Source organism: Aethina tumida, chromosome 4 (assembly GCF_024364675.1).
Source record: "Aethina tumida isolate Nest 87 chromosome 4, icAetTumi1.1, whole genome shotgun sequence".
Classification (NCBI taxonomy): domain Eukaryota; kingdom Metazoa; phylum Arthropoda; class Insecta; order Coleoptera; family Nitidulidae; genus Aethina; species Aethina tumida.
In genome coordinates this window covers 27534890-27549705 of record NC_065438.1, presented here as the reverse complement: position 1 = coordinate 27549705, position 14816 = coordinate 27534890, and the positions used below count along the sequence as shown (strand labels likewise).

The 14816-nt window shown below is 26.0% G+C and overlaps 1 protein-coding gene across 4 annotated transcripts in view; it reads left to right on the top strand.

The window, feature by feature from the left end:
• LOC109605850 (extracellular sulfatase SULF-1 homolog) overlaps nt 1-14816 on the top strand; it is a 126511-nt gene that overhangs the window by 52390 nt on the left and 59305 nt on the right. For 3 of the 4 annotated variants that reach the window (XM_049965939.1, XM_049965938.1, XM_049965936.1), the window contains exon 3: nt 7775-8429. In XM_049965939.1, coding sequence (XP_049821896.1) covers nt 8015-8429 — 415 coding nt within the window. In that variant the 5' untranslated portion in view covers nt 7775-8014. Of the gene's footprint in view, nt 1-2787; nt 3275-7774; nt 8430-14816 lie in introns of those variants that run through there. The other variant, XM_049965937.1, reaches the window with a different exon arrangement.

Below are 14816 nucleotides of genomic sequence, written 5' to 3'. Positions count from 1 at the left end.
ACAAAATAGAAAATTATAACAAACGTAATAAATCTTGAAATAATATAATTAGTTTAAAATAATTATCTGTATATATAAAAAACTAATATATATATAAATATAAAGAAATGTTTGTAAATTATGTATGGACAGAATAGAAATTAACAAAAAAAACTTGAAAAATTAGATGATAGTTAAAATGAAAAAATAATGATTAATAATTTAAAAATATATAAATTAAAAAATATGTTAAATGAAGGAAAATTGCACTAGAAAGAAAAATAAAATATAAATCAGAAAAATAAGTATAAATAAATAAATATAGAAGTGTGAAAAACTAAAAACTAAACGTAATAAACTAAAAAACTAAACCTAAAAATATATGTTAATAATAGCAATTGCTTAAAAACTAAATAATAAAAAAGTGTATGATCAAGGCAGTTATTCAGAAAGGTTAAAAAAGTATTACATTTATAACGATTATCTGTATAAATAAAAGTCTATAAATGCATATTAAAAAAAAATTAAAGAAAATTCTTTAAAAAATATGTAGAAAAGATCTGAAAATGATTCACAATGAAAAATAAAATTTCTAAATATAACGATATTATTAAATTAAAAATATACATTAATAATATTTATAAAAATCTATTTAATTTAAAAATGTGGACTGAGAAGCGATTAAAAAAGTTTGAAAAATTGTATATTTTATAAAAAGAAAAACAATGATAATTAAACAACAAAGTTATAATAACCTAGAAACTTATAATTAGATAAAATCCGTATGCTTTATACATAAAAAAACATAATCAAAGATCAAAGTATCAAATTATTTAAATAATATTTTAATATATTTATATAAAGAAATTTAAAAAGTCTATAATGAGGAAAAAAATAAAAAAACAATTAATTATAAAACAAAAAAATTGTTAAAAACATGTCATATGTAACATTTTCAAAAAATATAAAATAAAAGCCCCAAAAATCAATTACGTAAAAAATATATTTATTTTAAAAATAAAGGATCTAAAGTATTAATAATTAATATAAATAAATCAAGATTTATTATTATTAACTTATAAGTCGGAAAATAGTTAAGAAAGAATTTAAAATTAAAAAATTATTGCATAATTTATATGTATATATAGTCAAAAATCTAAAAATATACATACAAAAACGGCATTTATTTAAAAATGAACAATAAAGCTTGAAAAATTGTATTATAATTAAAATTCGTAAACGTATAAAAATTTTTTTTTAAATAATTTAAAATATATAAGTTTAAAAATTATAATAACCCTAAAATTATATGATAATAATTTTTACATAGCATTTTCTTAAAAACTAAATAATAAAAAAGTGTATGATCAAGGTAGTTATTCAGAAAGGTTAAAAAATTATAGCATAAAAAACGATTTTCTGTATAATTAAAAGTATAAAAATGAAATTCTTTAAAAAATATGTGGAAAAGATCTAAAAAATAAAATTTTTAAATATAACAAACATATTAACCTTAATAATATTTGCAAATAATAATTTACAAAAATGCATTTTAAAAATAAATCAAAAATCTATTAACAGAAAAATTTTAAAAAACAGATAAATTGTATAAGTTATAAAGTATTAAAACGATACTAAGTTAAGAAACTTTATATATTACAATCTACAAATATTATGTACAACATAAAATAAAATTTAAATGAAAATAATAAAAATAAAAAAAGCTACAATATTAATATTGATATTTATATATCTTAAAATTTACGAAACATGTCATATCTAACAAAAGACTAACGAATATTTTCATATTTTTAGAGAGCTCGAGTTTTTTGACATTTTGAATGCAAAATTTTTTGCAGTTTCTATTTAAAATTAAAAAAAGTTGCTTGTATTGTCAGAAAATTTTAAGAAGACTGAAATGCAAATAAATTTAAATTGAGTTAAAAATTAATGATATTAAAATATTTAAACAATCTACAAAAATGAAGAATATGTAAAATCAAATAATCATAATCAATCAAATTTCCCTATTAAAAATATATAATTTACATAAAAGTCTTTATGTAATTAGTTAATTCTTCAAAATCTTAATCAATGAATTAAGTTTGCCATCTACATCATCTCCATCTTAACGTTGTGAAAATATCCAGGTATAAGAAGATTGTTCCTAGAACTATAAATGAAATAATAGAATCCAAATCAGGCAACATCAAGAATATACTTTTCGGCAAAGATGAAGTCTATTAAGTAAAGATTAAAGGAAGCATAAATGGCCACTGGTAATGGCCTCAATAGTAAAAAATAAGATTATAATAGAATAAGTAAGTATAACTTCTAAAACATATACGTAATTAAGATGACTTTCTCAAATTACAATTTGTAATGGTTTTATACCGCATTTAAAGTAATTAAAGCTGATCATTGATCTGAATGTGGCGTAGATATTGACCCACATAGTCAATAAACATTACTCATTCTCACAATCAGTAAAAGTGATTAAGGCTGTATTTTTCTTTTAATCCGCCACCACGATCAACCGAGTTATTTATTTACATGAGAATGGTTAGTGATTTCGGGAGGGGGTTCTTGTCACGCGAATCACTCAAATACCCATAAATCAGGTCGAAACGTATTTTACGTGGATTAAGGGATAGCATAATCGTGCAATAGAGGTGATGAATTGCAACAATTAGACACAACTTTCGGCCCTTTTGTTGCATTTATTTTTGGAACTCGGTTTCCAACAAGGGTGTGAAGTTTAGCACCTAAGCCTCGTATTGTAACTACCGCACAGGGGTCATTCCATACTAAACCATATTTTCATGTTTATATCATTTTTTACATTTTAAGGAAGTCTTTGATTACACTATAAATTAAAGAAATAACTGGACTTCGCTAAGAAGAATCAATGCGTATTAAGGAATATTTTATAATAAGCTAGTTATATTATTATTCATGATAATCATTATAAATGGTGATAGATTTTTAAACAAACTACACAAACGGTTAATACAAATTGTTTATAAATCACGATTAACACGACAGAAAAAGAAATTAATTTTGATGAGGTTTACAATAGGATAATTCTTGCATTTTTAATGGAACGGCCCCGAGTGATCCTACCGCTAAAACCATCCGTAAACCGACTCCGTCAAATTCAGTTTTTAGACTGGCGGTTTACGTGAAACATCGAACTGCTCTCAGAAAGTCGCGTTTTAGGATTAACTCGGTGCCTGTGTTTGATGTAGTTCTGTTATTTTGGCCGTTTGATTTGGTTTCTCTACAAGACACGGGGGTAAGTCGAAAGAAAACAATTAGTTTTGTGTGAACATGACTATTAAAACATCTTAAGAATATTCTTCAAATGCCGGCTCTTTTATTGTATAGTACGCACAGGTAGGAAGATCAAACATGGACAAACATTATTATAATATTTAAGTTATGTCTTGATGGTATTGCTGTGGAAGTCACCAAATTAAAATTATTAAACTGAATCTATTCGTTTTTTATTTTTTTAGAATTTTTATTTAAATCTGCAATAGTATTAATTTGTAAAATTATATACACAACTTGTTTAAATCACTCTGTACTCTGTAGTATTTTAACCATTATGATTACAGCTGCATGTGCAATTTTATGACATTTTAAAATAAATTGTAATAACTATAAAAAAAGAAATGTAAATGTGTAACTTTAAATTTATTATGAATTTCTCTTTCACTCTATATAAATATATAAAAAAATATATATTTAATTGATACTTTTTTTATTAACATTAACTATAAATTATTAATTAAAAATTGGCAAATATCTCAAGAAACTTAGTCACGGGGTATAAGAATTGTAAAATTATAGCAGTAATTAAATTAAATATTACAGTACTAAGAAAGTAGAAATTGTAATGTCATATATCTGACATGTATTTAAAAGTAAGTTATATAAAAAAGAATATTTAACTTATATATACCATATGAAGTAATTAAAAAATAGACACAAATATTAAGAAGAAACCTAGGCACATCAGCATAAAAATATTCAAATTATACAGTTCAATAAATGAACAAGAATATCCTTAAGAAAATAAAAAAATGCATATATTATATTTTATATTTATTTATACATTTAAACTTATTTATTAATTACTTTATGCATGCATAAGTTATAAAAGAAAAACATATTTTTTTCATAAATATTTGAATATTAATATAAACTCTAATAGAGTAATTAAAAAATTGTTATGCAAGTTTTAACTATTTATTAATTACCTCCTATACATACCATGTTATAATAGAAAGATTTATTGTCTTATAATTTTTTCAAAAATGTTTCAAAATTCATAATTTAGAAGTAATTTAAAAAATAGATAAAAATGTGATCGAAAAAGCAGGTCACATCAGTATAAGAATGTAGAAAGATACATGCATAGATTATATATATTCAAAAGTAATTATTAATTAACCCCTGTTCACATAAAATTTAATTAATCCATGAATAAAATTAAGCAAAAATATTAACCAGGAACATGATCACATCAGTATAAGAATATTCAAATTGTCACAGTAAATATATTAACTAAAATACCCATAAGATAACAGAAGAATGAAAAACATAGATTATAATTATTTATTTTTTAATTCATATTATTTGATAAATACATTAATATTAACTACAAATTATTAATTAAAAATTGGGCAAATATATCAACAAACTAATTCCAGGGAATAAGAATACTCACAATCAAGCAGCAAATAAATTAATTAGAATATTTATAAGTATATAGAAAAAGAAATGTAGATATTATTTAAATTTATAATTATTTATTAATTGTCCTCTGTTTATAGAAATGTTATAAAAGAAAAATGCTACTTATAATTTTTTTTACATTGTTAGATTTTGAATATTCACAAAAACTATAATTTAGTAATTAAAAATTTGGCAAAACATTTTCAAAAAACTTAATCACATCTGTATAACAATATTCACATTATAAATAAATTAACTAAAACACCCATAAGAATGTTGAAAAAAATACATGTTATATATAAATTTACAATTATTTATTAATTGTCCTTTGTTTATACAAATGTTATAAAAATATAATTTTGTTACGTTATTAAATTATGAATATTTACAAAAACTATAATATAGTAATTAAAAAATAGGTTAAAATATGATGAACAAACCTATTCACGTTAGTATAAGAATTATAAAAATAAATAAATTAACTAGAATACCCATAAGAAAGAAATATATAGGTTATATAAATTTGTATTAATTATTAATTCATATTTCCCGTATAAATGCATTAATATTGACTGAAATTATTAATTAAAAAATGGGCAAATATATCAAGAAACCTATTCAAAGAGAATAAGAATATTCAAAATATAAATATAGCAGCAAATAACTATAATAAAATAAATAAAATATGTAACTTTATAATTTATTATTAATTACTCTTTCTCTCTCTCTCTAATCGTATTATAAAGATATATATTTAATAGATATTTTTTTTTATTAATATTAACTATAAATTATTAATTAAAAATGAGCCAAGATGTCCAGAAACCTAATCACAGAGAATAAGAATTCAAAATGTAGCAGCAAATAAATAACTAGACTACTCATAAGAATATAGAAAAATAAATTGCATATATTATATAAATTTATAATCTATTCGTAAAAAAGCTATAAAATAAAAAAATAACTTGTAATTTTGATAGATATAATTATAATATTAATATAAACTATATAGTAATTAAAAAAATAAACACAATTATGATCAACAAACATTGATCATATTTTTAAACTGCCCTCTGTTCATACAATAAACAATAATTTTGTTACATCATTAAATTATGAATATTAACAAAATCTATAATATAGTAATTAAAAAATAGGCAAGAATATGATTGATAAACCTATTCACATCAGTATAATAGGAATATTCACATTATAAAATCAAATAAATTACCAGAATACGCATATAATAGTAAAAGAAAGAAACACATAGATTACATAAATTTATAATTATGTATTTATTATACAGTAAATTATAAAATAGTATATTTTTTAACTTATTGTATAACTTAATTTTGTTTCATCAATATATGAATATTAATATAAAATATAACACAATAAGTTAAAAAATATTATTAAGATATAAGAATATGGAAGAAGAAATGCATATACTTAAAAATTTATAACTATATTCAAATTATAGCAAAAGCATATTTTATTCTGATAGGTATAATTTCATAAATAAATCAACAGTATATTGCACCTTGAAAAGTGCAAAAGTTTATCCCGAAATCTCACGTGAATATTTGCGATGGAAACTCGAAATTTATTATTGCGTCGCATTATTTTATCGTAGACATTTAGAAGAGCGCATATCTTTGATGGCGCAAGTTTATAACTTGAAATTTACCGATAAAACCGATCTGTCGTATAAATAAATCATCTCAAAACAGTAAAATCAATGACACCAAAGTTGTGTATTGAACACGTAAGTATTGGCAAATGGTTTATACTTATTTACCCATAAATTTTATAGTGGTTACGTTTAAAATGTTTCCTGTACAATAAATGATCGTAAATCTCGCCCAACTTGCTTTTAAAAAGTTTACGGGCGTTTTTAAACATCATTTTTTAACATTATTTATCCGCCATAGCCAATTAACTTTATTGAAAGCGGAAACTGAAGACATTAAGTTGATACGATCTCGGTATGCTACTTTGCAATTAGTTATGGGACATTGTAAGCTTCCAGTCAATTTCCTGTTGCTAAAAATGTCTCAATTTATTTTGCATTACTAATACGAGCTGAACTTTCACAATATTTAGATACACATTATTGGTTTTTAAAATAGGAAGAAGTTTATTAACATTTTTTGTGGGCAACTGTTCTATTTGAAGGAATGAAATATGTTATTAGTCTTATTATTTAGGAAATAAAATTAATCTGCCAGTTGACCAGTGACATGCATAAAATGTAATCGTTGGTCTTTGAAATTTGATCTAAAATAGTCGTAGTGAAGAAGAAATGCATGCATTTTACTGTCAAGGCAATATTTGTATTTACTTGAAACGTGAATCCATTTCCATTCCGATTCGCCATAATATTTCTTACAGCAGATAGAAATAAACTGTTAGAAGTCCATAAACTGTGATAACTTGAATAAGGCTTCCACTCAGATGCACTCGGAGTTATCGGTGTCCTCTAGGTATACGTTATACGTAGATTGTCCCATATGAAATTAATGAAGTGTCGGTACAGAGCATGGGTGTATGGCACGAGATGCACTTTGAATATTCCTATCACGCAAAACCGGCGCATCTTTTACGTTATGGCGTTGCGGTCCCCATAAAACAAAGGTAATAAAATCTAAATTACCACCGGCATTCACGGACGTTGCTCCACGTGTTACGGCCGAAGCCACCCCTGAACAATTCTCCAGATTCACTTGCGAATAGACTGTTGCATTACGTCGAAAACTCTGTTTAGTTTTCACTTGTTAACTTCACTTTAAAGCACTAAAAACACAATTTTGTCTGGTGCTCCGTCTTTATTACTTTACGGTTTGACATTTTTGCCTTATTAAAAAATGAACGACCCCGAAAATAATGGGTCCTAAAAATAAACTTAAAGGTTCTTCATTTCAGTGTAATAACGATTTATTGCGTCTTAAAGATACACACACATATTTGTGACTTAAGATTGTTCCGACATGAGACATTAAATTTTTTATAGAGAACTTTATGGTGCTTACTATTAAAATATTTTCTTTTCCAGGTCATTCGGTGAATCGAAGAGTACATTTAAGATGATAAGAAGAATCGTCGGGTCATTATTTTTATAACTCGTTGTCCTCGGTCGTTGGTTTAGAGAAGCATACAGCGTATACCTATCGAGATTGAACTTTCGAAGAGTATGTTGCTGTAATACCGCAGTATTTCCCAAGAAATACCAGTAAAATGACATAAAGTGCCGTGTCTAATTCCAGGGAACCGTTTCCCTGTCACCGTCATTACAATGGTCAGTTATTTAGTGGCGTGCGCTTGCCTCACCATTTTAGTCAGTGTCGTGGACTGTAATTCTTACAATCAAGCGCGAAACAGACGGAAGCCGCAGCTATTCTCGCCCATCAATCCCAAACGGAAGCCCAACATCATCCTCATCCTGACCGATGATCAAGATGTGGAACTCGGCTCCTTGAACTTTATGCCCAAAACATTGAAAACTATAAGGGATCACGGCGCCCAATTCAGACACGCGTATGTCACTACCCCCATGTGTTGTCCGTCTAGGTCCTCCCTTTTGACCGGGATGTACGTTCACAATCACCAAGTCTATACGAACAACGACAACTGCTCCAGCACCCAATGGCAAACGTCACACGAAACGAGGACCTTTGCTACATATCTTTCCAACGCTGGTTATAGAACTGGTAAGGGTTTATTTGCAGTTTTTTTTGTACTAAAGTCTTATTGAATGTAGGTCTCAAGGCTTAATGGATGAGGTGTAACAATATAATGAATGAAAATCAACAAATAAAATTTGTTTAAAATTTACATTAATACAGCATTTTAATAAGTCGGCTTATTTTGACATCCATTTGTAAAATGATGAATCTGGAAACTCTCCTGAATCTATAATCGAGACATTGCTTAATCTCTTGTCTTTCTATTATCTACATATCTTTCTAAAGCTGGATATAGAATTGGTAAGGGTTTATTTGCAGTTTTTTTTTGTACAAAAGTCTTAATGAATGTATGTCTCAAGATTTAATGGATGAAGTGTAACAATAGAATGAATGAAGATCAACAAATAAAATTTGTTTAAAATTTACATTAATACACTGGCTTAATCTCTTGTGGCTTACTGCTAATCAGTTTATTTAGGAAAAATACATACATTATTGGGTCACTAGTTTTTTCGAAGATCCAAAGATATAATAATTGTAATTTTTTGACACAACAAGCTTAAGTAGCACCGGATGTGTAGTACCAGATATCCCCACACCTAAAAAACTTCTTTTTAATAAATTTCCTTACTTTTAAATGAAAAGAAGATAAGTTTATGACGCATCGTATATTGTACAAATTACTAACTTTTAATTTTTATTTTCAAATGTATCACGTTTGTGTCTAAGAATTTGACATTTGTTGAGAAGAACAATATCACGCTCAAAATTAAAAAAGAATTTATAATTATATATGGTATCTATTTATAGAATTAATTGACTTCAAAAGAAAATAAAATCAGCTTTATTTGGTTAAATGGAAATGTTTAAAAATGAATAAGCGATTTCATATATGTAATTGAACTACTAATTGTTATTGAAGTCAGTTAAACATAACAATAAATATCTTTAAATTGTTTGTAACAGATTTGCAAAAGATTTATTATACATCATTATCTTGGACTGAAGAGAATACAAATTTTTGCTGAATATTGTCAAGTTCTTGAAAAACTTTTATTAAAGTAACTGAATATTGTAATAAAATGTTTTAATTTGTTGATAAATTTTAAATTTTTAAATATCTGTTTATTATATTCATATAGCAAATTAGATTATTGAAACTGAATAAATTTAATATTAAAATTTATTACAATTTTGTATTATGAAAATTTTTAAACATTAATTTAAAAATAAATTCAATCTATTTTTATTAAAAGTTAATCTTCTTTTTCGTTTAGTTTATATTTTTTTTTTTGTTATTTAAATAAACAACCAAAAATTAATGCCCTAAGAGTCACTTTGATTGGTGATAACAATTTGATTATCATCTGGAACCACACAATTTGAGAAAATACAATTTTTTACTCTTAAAGTTATTGAATATTCAAATTCTTGAAAAACTAATTTATTGTTATTATTTAGAAATTTAAAATTTAACAATAAATTAATTTTAGATTATTATTATTTAGAAATTTAAAATTTAATATCAAATTAGATTATTGAAACTGAATAAATTTAAAATTTATTCAATTATTTTTAATCATGAAAATTTGTAGGGTAGTTCGAACTTATTTATTTTGTATAAATTCAACCTACTTTAATTATAATTTCATCGTCTTCTCTTTAGATTAGTATATAATTTATGAATTTTTTGTTTTTAAAATTATTACGATATTATTGCTGTATTTTAGTTCTACCACCTTCTAAATAAAAACCCTAAAAACTAATGCCTTAAGGATCATTTCGATTGGTACTAACAATTGAATGTTTTATGTTTGGGATAATTTCATTCTGAGAAAATTCTACCAAGTTTTATTATGTTTTCAGTTTTATTATATGTTCATCATAACAATTAGAGAGAAATGTTTGCTCTTAAAATAATTGAAGGTTGTTTAGTTCTTGAAAAACTTTTATTACAGGAACTTAATATAATCTATTGTAATAAAATCATTTAATTTACTGATAAATATTAAATTTCTAAATAACTGCTTAATAATCCATATATCAAATTAGATTATTGAAATTGAATAAATTTTATATTAAAATTAATATAATTATTTTTAATCATGAAAATTTGTAAATTCTACCTTTTTTATAATATTATCATCATTATCTTGAACTGTATAATTGAGGAGATTACAATTTTTTACTCATTGTTGATTATTGTCAAGTTCTTGGAAAACTTTTACTGAACTGAATATTGTAATAAAATTTTTTAATTTGTTGGTAAATTTTAAATTTCTAAATAGCGGCTTAATAATTCATTTAATAGATTAAATTATTAAAATTGAATAAATGTTATATAAAAAAATATTAAGCTATTTTTAATCCTGAAAATTTTTATTAGGTAGTTCCAACTTTTTACACATCAACTGTTCTGTAAATTCAGCCTATTTTATTATAATTTTCTTCTGTTTAGATAAGTATATAATTTTACTGTTCTTTCATCTATTATATTTCATAATCCATTTAATTAATTAAATTATTGAAATTAATATAATCACTTCAGTTTTCATTATAAATGTATCAATTTATTTTAAAATAAATTACTCTTTTTATAGTGAGTCGCTAGTTTTTATGAACATACAAAAATATGATAATGGAAAGTAATTTTAGTATGAATGGTATCAATAAAACCAGTAAATCATTCAAAATTCTCCTGTTTGTGTACCAGATCGATGAATATCTTTTTATATAAACTTCCTTAATTTTAAATGCAAGTGAGATAAAGGTTACGTAGCATGACGTACACGATGTTTTAGTCACTCTTTATTGTTATATTTAAAAATTTAACACGTCTGTATCTAAGAAGTTGACGTCAATCATGCTCGAGGAAAACTTGAAAATAATTTATTAATTAAGGTGTCTATTTATGGAATTAATGTAAAATAAGTACTTGGCTACTGTAAAATACAGCTTCATTTGGTCAAATGGAAATTTCTGAAAAATAGTACGTATTAAATTCAAGAGAATTTTCCTATTGTCGTAAAGTTTATTTTAAACTAATCTCGATTTTATACAGCCAATTGAACTAATTGGTATGGCAGTCAGTAAAATATATCAGTGCATATTTTTAAACCGCTTTTAACAAACCACTTAAGAACTCATTGTTGTTAGATGTCGAGCAACAAATAACGGGCATTATTTAGTGATTACGTCTATAATAACCCACGAAATTGGTTTTTAAAAAGAATTTTAAGTTATTGTGCTATAATGCGCTTATGGCTTCTATTGTGTTGAATACCTCCAGCTTCAATTTTATAATTTAAAAACTGTATATTTAATGCCATGATATGATATAAAAATTTTTATTTACAATTCCCACACTGACATTAAGCAAATAAATTTTTTTAATGTCTCTCATACACATGTTTCATATCTAACGTCATGAGATTGTAAAGAATGCAATTTCGCGAATATCTGATGATATAATATTTGTATAGAAAGTTAACAACTGAATTAAAATTGTTCCTGGTAAATTATGTCTGGTTTGTCATATTTCTTTTTATTACACGTTTGTGTACAGTCAATATTACATTCTGCTGAAGCTGTGTTTCAACAAAGCAAACATTTGATTTAAATCCGTCGCTTTTTAAAACCCAAATGCCTTGACAAGGTCGTCTCATTGTGCACCGCTGGAAATAATCCAAGAAAAATGCACCTACACATTAACAATGGAAAGCGGATTTATTTTGAACGGACTGAAATCTGACTCGTTCGTTCGAAGCACGGAAAGAATTAACGAGGCTGCACTGTTATTAAAAAAAGGTAAAAAATGGAAAAAGGTTCTTTTGAAAAAATGTATGAAACAGAATTGATTAGCAAACAGTAATGAGTTCCCGTAGCCAGACATATTAATTTGTTTGAGAGAGAAAAATGAATCTGTGACGGTTTGGATTACTCTGGAAATAGTACACTTCCTACATCACAATTTTTAGTACTCAAATAATTTATATTCTGTTTACTGACGTACTGAGGAGGAAATTTATTTTTGGCCTCCGACATAATAAATTAGTTGTAAAGTAACAACAACAACAACGTGGGCAGTACCTAATCTTAAGCCCTTTAAAACATATTATTATCAGTTAACTGTTGGGCTAGTTGTGGTCAATCGTCAGGAACTTTCCGAATTAATGTGCTCATTTGTTTCTGACAAATGATCACTTGTTAGCTTCCGCACTTGTTAATGAGTGAATTTAATTTATCGTCTCTTGACATGATTAAACATATCCTGTCCTGAAAACATAATTAATTTATTATGCCTTCAGGAGCACACCTATTGGTGCTACCAATTGGGTGCTTCATTAAGTTGTTCGTTTATGATAATTTCAATCTACAAAATTGTTTATAAATTTATTTATTGCTACAATAACTACTTTATAATCCATTTAGTAAATTAAATTTATACATTGTTGCTTAATACATTTTGTAAATTAAATTTTTAAAGTATTTTATATTTACTAAATTATTTATAATTTGGAGAATTTGCAAAATTTTACCGTTTAGATTCTTGAAACCTTAGGACGACGTGCTTTAGGATTATACAGATTGGTGCTAATAATTGAACAAAAAAATATTTTTATTACTTATCTAAAATTTCAAATTGTCCCTAAACACTTCTGTCATCTTCAAAATGAAAAAATGCTTCAGGATTATATGAATTGGTGCTACTAATTGGATGATTATTGTTGTTACCAATAATTTTAATATATGAAAATATTGTTTTATTAAAATTATATAATAACTAATTAATACTTGATTTAGTAAATTAAATTATTTAAATGAATTGACTTCATTAACTATAAAAATGTATTAATGTCTTTATTGCTATTTAATAACTACTACATAATCCATTTGGTAAATCAAATTATTAAAATGTTTTTGATATTAAATATATTATATTTTCTAAATTATTTATAATTCCGTGAATTTGTAAAAAAGTGCTAGTTTAACTTCATTATTTCCTCCCTATCTTAACAGGCCAATTGAAAAGCCCTCGGTCTACCATAGTAAAACAATTTTTTTTGGCAAAATTCGGTTTTATTATTCATCATAGTTGCCTTCGAGGGCGATACAGCGATTATAGCGATCTTCCAACTTTTCGATGCCATTTTTATAGTACGATTTGTTTTTCGCTTCAAAATAGGCCTCGGTTTCGGCGATTACTTCTTCATTGGCGCTAAATTTCTTTTGAGGTCTGAGAACAGGAAAAAGTCGCTGGGGGCCAGGTCTGACGGATTCGGCGGATGCGGAAGCAATTCGAAGCCCATGCAATTTTGCCATTGTTTTCGTTGATTTGTGACACGATGCATTGACTTAATGAAAGAGCACTTTTTTCTTCTTCAAATGGGGCCGTTTTTTAACGATTTTATCCTTTAAACGATCCAATAACGCTATATAAAAATCGCTGTTGATGGTCTGGCCCTTTTGGAGGTAATCAATGAATATTATACATTGCACATCCCAGAATACTGGTGCCATAACCTTGCCAGCTGACTGTTGTGTTTTTCCTCGCTTTGGATCCGGTTCATCGTGTGCAGTCAGTCCACTTAGCTGTCGATTGGACTTCGGAGTGAAATGATGGAACTATGTTTCATACATTGTCACATATCGATGCAAAAATTCAGGTTTATTGCGCATGAATAGCTTCAGACACTGCTCAAAATCATTAACACGTTGTTGGTTTTGATCGGTTGTGAGTTTGCGCGGCACCCAATTTGCACACAGCTTTCTCATGTACAAATATTCGTGAATGATATGATGTAAACGTTCAAATGGTATCTTCACAATGTTTGCTATCTCGATCAACTTCACTTTACGGTCATTCAAAATTATTTTGTGAACTTTTTTAATGTTTTCGTCGGTGACAGCCTCTTTTGGACGTCCACTGCGTTCGCCGTCTTCGGTGCTCATTTGACCACGTTTAAACTTAACAATGATGGTTGATTTTCCTGGTGCAGACCCTGGAAAGTGTTCATCAAGCCAAGATTTTGCTTCAACTGTATTTTTTCCCTTCAAAAAGCAATATTTTATCAGCACACAAATTCTTTTTTCCCATCTTTTTCCAAATAATAGAACTTGCTACACTCACAACGCAATATCTCACAAACTAATGGTCGGACTGCGGTCAAATTTTAACACGTATCGTTTGAATGTTGGTACTAACTAAAAATCATATGGATTTAATACTAGCACAACCAGCTTTGTGTCAGACCGGGGACTTTTCAATTGGCCTGCTATTATAATTATTAAAAAATTATTAATTTTATTACTTATTCAAAATTTTAAATTCTTACTAAATTGTATGATTCTTGTTTGTTTCAGATAATTTTAATACATGAAAATGTTATTTTAATAAAATTATATATTTCC